This window comes from Austrofundulus limnaeus, unplaced genomic scaffold (genome assembly GCF_001266775.1).
Source record: "Austrofundulus limnaeus strain Quisiro unplaced genomic scaffold, Austrofundulus_limnaeus-1.0 Scaffold2, whole genome shotgun sequence".
NCBI lineage: Eukaryota > Metazoa > Chordata > Actinopteri > Cyprinodontiformes > Rivulidae > Austrofundulus > Austrofundulus limnaeus.
The window spans coordinates 5,963,503-5,970,498 of NW_013952404.1; the positions used below are offsets into that span (position 1 = coordinate 5,963,503).

General features: G+C 34.6%; 1 protein-coding gene across 2 annotated transcripts in view; it reads right to left on the reverse strand.

Annotated features, from left to right (window-relative positions):
- Positions 1–398: 398 nt before the first annotated feature.
- Positions 399–6,996, reverse strand: part of flvcr2a (FLVCR choline and putative heme transporter 2a) — a 20,005-nt gene continuing 13,407 nt past the window's right edge. For both annotated transcript variants that reach the window (XM_014012675.1, XM_014012668.1), the window contains 7 exons: positions 6,135–6,202; positions 5,765–5,868; positions 4,450–4,560; positions 3,599–3,704; positions 3,409–3,520; positions 2,782–2,840; positions 399–614 (listed from right to left, as the gene is read on the reverse strand). In XM_014012675.1, the coding sequence (XP_013868129.1) occupies positions 549–614; positions 2,782–2,840; positions 3,409–3,520; positions 3,599–3,704; positions 4,450–4,560; positions 5,765–5,868; positions 6,135–6,202 (626 nt within the window). In that variant the 3' untranslated portion in view covers positions 399–548. The remainder of the gene's footprint in view (positions 615–2,781; positions 2,841–3,408; positions 3,521–3,598; positions 3,705–4,449; positions 4,561–5,764; positions 5,869–6,134; positions 6,203–6,996) is intronic.

A 6,996-nucleotide genomic window follows, 5' to 3' on the forward strand; every position in this document is an offset into this window, starting at 1 on the left:
TGTAAATGCTCATGTAAATGTACTCTCACACCATGTGTTAAACATGTATTACTGGTTAGAGAACATTTCAAATGACTGTCTACAAATCCTGCAGTGCATCAATAATTGAGTCTTTCTGTGAACTAAAGTGAAGATTATTTATGTTTAAGTATTTGTTAATGTAGACAAAACCCAAAAGGGCCACAAGTTCCTTTTCACCTGTGGAAATCAGACTGAAATCATAATCAGTTCAAACATTCTCTAACTATTAACACATGTCTAACACATGCTGTCAAAGTACATCTATATCAGCATGTATACACACAGTATGTAGTAAATTCATGTGTTATTTTAACAATAAGTATGTTGGTTTTGGAAGTAATTAGCCTTTATAGGTAAAGCATTAATAAATGTGTTCATTTATGTCTTGTTAAGAATCATCCTTAATGTTTTTAATGTTAACTAACCATTTATTAATGGTTAAGTAAGGCTMAATAGGGCGTAGTTCTAAAGTGTAAAGTGTTTAGTTTTGGATCTATTCAAGTTTATCTGGAAGACAATCACCCTCCTTAAAACTTCTTCTCCTTTAGGACTTCAGGTGTAGCGTTACCTCCTTCTGTATCAGCTGGCAGTTTCTGCAATGCAAAGGGGCAGAAATTTTGAAAGATTATTTAAATTTGCAACAAATTTTGATAATCTGATGTCACAAACTTGATGGTTTATTTTATTTATAACATTAGAAAAATACCTTAAATTATATTTACGCTGTGAGCTTTTAGAGAACTTTTATATTTAAAAAGTTCAGGTGCCGCAGCTTGTCCAATAAACCACCAGAGTTCAGTTGTAACAGTGTGAATCATAATTTTACCAACAAATTATATATTTTCATACYGTCTTTTGTTCTCATTTAAACACAGTGGTTTATAATACCGCCGTACCTTGTCAGGTGTGAGTTTTGGTTAAAGTGAAGTTGTGGGTTTGTCAGGGGGGGCGTCGCTGCCACTGAACCCCGTGGCCCCGTAGTCCTGCACTGATGACCCTGTCCCTGTAGGCTGGAATCATAGCTCGGGTATCACTCACAGGGGTCATGTTTATGCTACCTCCACCAGGGGCTCCAGAAACACCTACACTGCCTGCRGTRTGGGATAAATCTTGTGCCAGCAGGAATTTAATTTGAWTTGCTCAGATTTAATCTGAATGTGCATGATTTGAAATTGAATGCATTGGTTTGAAAATTAATTTTACTAAATTGAAACTTTATTTAGTGATTTGAAACTGAATTTAAAGTTTTGAATTTGAATTAATTTGCTTTGAAACTGAATTTAGGTTTAGTAAAAATTCAGTTTGACAACTTTCACTTTCAGTTCCATAATTCAGATTTTTGTGTCACACATCCTGGTCCTTGAGAAAGCCAGCCAGAGTAATCAAACACAGATCCACAGATTTACGTTTCACTCTGGTGAAGTTTCCCTTCTGTTATGTAACAAAGTTGATGCAATACACTGTAAAAGTGACAAAAACAGACAGTTATTTTAGTGATTAATTTTACCTATWTGTARAAATGTTACAYTKACATCCCRTCATGGATCAGTCAGCAGCAGCATTTGATCAATATGTGATCTGTGATGTGATGTAAATGTAACATTTCTACATATAGGTAAAATTAATCACTGCAATAAAATAACTGTCTGTTTTTGTCACTTTTACAGTGGATTGCATCAACTCTGTTACATTACAGAAGGGAATCACAGAAATGAAACATAAATCTGTGGATCTGTGTTTGATTACTCTGGCTGACTTTCTCAAGGACCAGGATGTGTGACACAAAAATCTGAGTTTTAGAACTGAAATTGAATTATGGAACTGAAAGTGAAAGTAGTCAAACTGAATTTTTAATAAACCAAAATACAGTTTCAAAGCAAATTAATTCAGATACAAAACTTTAAATTCAGTTTCAAACCATTAAATTCTGTTTCACTTTAGTGAAATTTATTTTCACACCAATACATTTCAATTTCAAATTATGCACATTCAGATTCAATCTGAGCAATTCAAATTCAGTTCCTGCTGGCAGAAGATTTATCCCGTACTGCAGCTTGTCCACTAAACCACCAGAGGTCCTCGCACACACATCAGTTAAAACACACTGAATCAAACTAATAAATAAACAGTCACTTCGTTGACTCAAGATGAGCAGCTGTGCAGGAGCTCTGGTGTTTTTGGTTATCACTGTAATATTAGGTTCAGCAGTGATATTTTCTTTAAAATGGTTGACTTTTATTTTTATTCATTTTGAGTCGCCGGAGAGGCTTTTTGTTTTGGATYGAAACTCATTTCTGTCTGGTTTTTCATTTGTTGCTTTATTGCCGCATTAAACGTATTTATTTAGCAATTACTATAAAATATCGTTTTGACAGCCCTCATATGCAACCATTTAAAGAATGAAAAGCAGAATTAAATTGAAAAGGAGGCTTTAATAGCAAATAATACTTGAACATGCTGTTTAATAGGCCGAGTTGGAGAGCGGTCAGTTTCCCCAGCTGCAGTGGGAGCAACTTCAGYGAAGCAGCTGGAACACCAAGTGTTTTCAACCCAAAGCCAGACTGCGATCTAACACAGGGGTGTCAAATCCTGATCCTCGTGGGCCACCATAATTCATGTTTTAGAGGTTTCTCTTCTCCAATACACCTGATGCGCATGAATGGGTGACCAACAGCTTTTGCAGAACTTGAAGAGGTAATTCAGTCACYGAATCAGGTGTGCTGGAGGAAGGAAACATGTAACACAAATAGTCACACTCACCGTCTGCACCTCAGTCTGCTGGTTGGCCTTCTGCCGCCGGAGGTCAGATTTGATTAGTCCTGTGGAAAATATCACACTTCACTGAAGAGGTAAATATTTGATGATTTTAACAAAACAAAAACTGTTTTATTTCATATAAAATTCAGAAGTCTGATTCGAGGAACAAAAGAAAAAACGTTGAAACCTGCATCACAATTTTACAACCACTCTATAAATCCACATTTTTACATAAATATCAGTTTTATGATATGAATGAGGTCATTGTGACAACTTGAAAGTGTTGATTTTAAAAGATATTATGTACGAAAAATATAACTTGTTGGAAATGTGTCTGTCAATGAACAGAATAGGGTGATTGTTAAAAAAAAATTCTTTAAAAATAAGACATTTTGTGACCTTAAAGCAACTTTAATGAAGTTTAAATCTTAAATTAGCCAGCRGGGGTGACATTTATTCATTCAGTTATTTACATTTAACTCTAAAATTAAACTCTCCACTAAAACACAATGTCCTTAAATTAATTTTGTTATATAATTGCACACGTTTGTTCTGAATTGTACTAAGCTTTGCAGTACTGTTTTTATTTAAAAGAGGAGAAAAAAAACATGTTAAAACCAAAAGTTTTACCTGTAATTATTGTTCCTATCAGCAGGAAGACACACAGAAAGATGTTTCCAGCAAAGGTTCCCCATTTATTAAGAATCTTTCCTTGACTGATGGTGAAGATGATTCCAAAGATCTAAAATAAGATTTAAATGACTGATCAGTTCAACCGGTGACTCTGCAGTGAGCGGTGCTCCTCAGAGACCCCTCTGACCTGAGCTGAGCAGTTGAGGAGTCCCGAGGACGTTCCCTCAGACTCTGGGAACGTGAGCTCCACCGCAAACTCAAAACCAAGAGGAAGATATCCGGTCATGAAGAAGCTGCAGGTGGACAAAGATGGAAGCTTAAATGAAAAAAAARGCTAAAAACCACAGTTAAAGCTTTAATAAAAAGGGGTTCACCAGGAAACTGTCCTACAATTATAAAAGTAGGACTTTATATACATTAATTTAGAAAAAACAGGCTGTGAAATTGCTACGGAAAGCAGTTATGGGACTAATCAGCTTACCGTAAATAGTAATAACTGTAAGAACAAAATGGAGACTAAGTGGAGGAATAATCTGAGAAACCTAATTCTGTTCTGACAAAGCAGCACTGAAGCAGTCTGGGAAAAAAATAACTAAATATCAAAACTGCAGCAACTGCAAACGTGTGTTGCTGTTCATCTGTTTGATTTTTCTCAACAGTATACTTGAATTAAACTGCTCATGTTCACAAAAACATTTCACATTAATAACATTAATAATTTATCTGTGTTTCGTCCATCTCAAGATGGAAGCTTCTGCTTTCAAATGAATGYGACTCAAAGTTTACAAATTTGCAAACTAAAAGCTACTTCTGAACAGCAAAAAACAAACAGTAGCTGCTGCAAAACATTTACAATTCTCTTAAAATGAGTCAAATTATGAAAACTGGCTGTCAACATTTAACATTTAAACACAGTAAGCTGTCTGACAGGGATTTCAAGCTATTTTTACTTATAATTTGTATGTTTTTGTATTAAATACAGCACCAGTCTGTAATTTTTGTCACGGTCAGAGTATCTGTTGGTGAATGATTACCTACCCTAAAACTCCAGCGGTGATAAAGACCACCCAAAGGTGACCCAGGTTCAGGGTGAAGGTGTASGCCAGCATCCCTGCCAGAGAAAGGATGTAAACAGCCAGAGTGGTCTGTCTGCGGAGACGGAGGAGGAGCATTGGTATTAAAAATGGGATTTGATGATTATTAACCTCCTCAGGAACACATGCGACRTAAAACTGAACACTGATGTGTCTCTAAAAGCTCAGATGATTCAAAATTTCCATTCACGTGGAAAGAAAGTTCCCTAAATATTTTCTAAATCTAATCAGAACAAGAAACACTTACTTTATCTTTTATTAAACAGTTTACTGAAAAGATTCACTTTTGCATAAGTCATAGCTGTTTAAATTCAAGTAAGTTAAAGTACAAGAACTGCTAATGGGGAATAACTTGGTGCKTTATGGTAATGTTTGCATTAAAACAGTTTGAATTAATCAAAAACAGTATTTCTGGGCCACTGAGGAGCTTTTGCAAAAACAACAGGCTTACTCTGACAGAGCTGTTTCCTGTACAATCATGCGTAAAACCCGTGAAACAAGCTGTGAAATGTTTTTTTGTTAATCTAGGAAATATTTAACTCAGGACAATAAATATGAAAGGGTCCACATTTTCTAAATCGGAGCCAAACAGYTCTGACAGCTCAGCATCCTTACTGGCATGTGAGGAATCTGAGGATGAAGGATTTTAACTTGTCACAGCAATTTTTACGCTTCATTACAGGAAGCAGCAAAACATCTTCCCTTATAACCAAYGGTTGACAATAAACAGAGACAGTTACCTTTTTTAAACAAAAGGGAGTGAAAGCAATTATCAGTTTGATTCAAATGAAAAACTACAGCATCAAMATTAGATACCAACACTGGACTCCAGGCTGTTTAAATGAGTCATATTATACTTTTAAATCCTTCTTTTTCACATTTAAATCATTCAGTTGGGGTCTATGTCAAGTGGAACTGAAACGATTTGGTTTGAAATCCTTATTGTAACTCCACAAGCCCCTCTTTCACCCTTTTTCTGAGGTGTGCCTCAGATCAATTCATTTTGAGGCTGTCTCTTTAAATCCAAATGAGGCCTTTCACTCTGTAGGGAGCAATAATATGACTTGTTTTGTTTTTTTATTTTTAAAAGAAACTTTTAGTTTCAAACAAAATTTGTCTTGTACATTCATCATTTTACATGTTGGACAGGGTTTTAGTTTATTTTTTAATATCGAAAAGAATCTGTTGGGCTTGTTTTTGTGCAGATTTTAAAACTGAAATTACTTATTATTATATAAATATTTAAAAAAAGATCTCACTTGTAAGTTTTGGTCTTGTCAAGCCAAATGCCACATATGAGGGACCCTGCCATGCCAGCAACCACAATGGTCAGGCCAATTCTCCCAGCATTCACTTCTTCACCCTGAGAGAAAAATCATTGACATCTTCGKTTTAAAGACCGTATCAGAAAACTCGTAACACCCGTGGCTCGTCAGGTGTTTGAACATGACACTTTGAAAACACCAGATCCTTATCTTCATGAGGGTCAACATAAAGAAGTCTCACAAACATTTACAGGCTCAGCTGAAATAAAACAAAGTCTAGAAGTTAAAGAAGTTTTACAAAAATACAATAAACACAATGCTTAAAAATACATGAAAGTATTTAAAGGCGCAAATGAGCACTTACAGGATAGTGTTCTATTATCATCTGGTTCAACAGTGTAGAAATAGCATAGAAGCACCCGACATTCAACCCTGCAGAAAACAAACAAACAAAAAATGGTGGTAACTCTAAAGTAGCATCAGTAAAGATAAATTCATTTCACATTTATCAATCTGAACTATTTTATGTAAAACTTCCAAACAGCCTCAAAAACCTTTTTGCTTTTTAGCAATTATTGGTTAAATACACTAAAACTTTTTTGTCAATTACTTATCTACTACTACAGTATGATTAAATAGTGACAAATGAGCCATAACGTCATCCTGAAAACATGAGTAAGACTAAATGATAAGGATTGTGTTGATGTGTAGTTTGACTTTTCACCTCCATAGTTCAATGTTAGGTGATAAAAAAGCTAAAATAACCTGTTGATGTGTGTGACAGTGATGGTATCAGAATACAGTATATTCATGAAACAGAAATAAAAACACTTCCCTTTAATAATTTAGTAGTTATTTTACATTCAAATGAAGCTGCAGGCTTGAAGCCAAATAACTAAAACAAATGATTTCTAAATATTTTATCAGTTGATATTACACTGACTTTTTTAAGATAATTTTTTTGTTTTTTATTGTTCACAATTTTCATATCTGTATGTTTTACTTTATTACATTATATTTAGAGAAATTAATTATTTATGGATGTTTAATTAAACATTTGCTTGTTCCGGCATTGAATTTGATTTGATTTGATTTATTGATTCAACAGGAAAAGATTATTAAAAATCAAGCCTGACTCAGCATATTTTCTGTTTTACAGCAGGTTCCTGTTCTGCAGCACATAAAACACTCAGAAATACAGCATCACAATCACATCATTATGATGA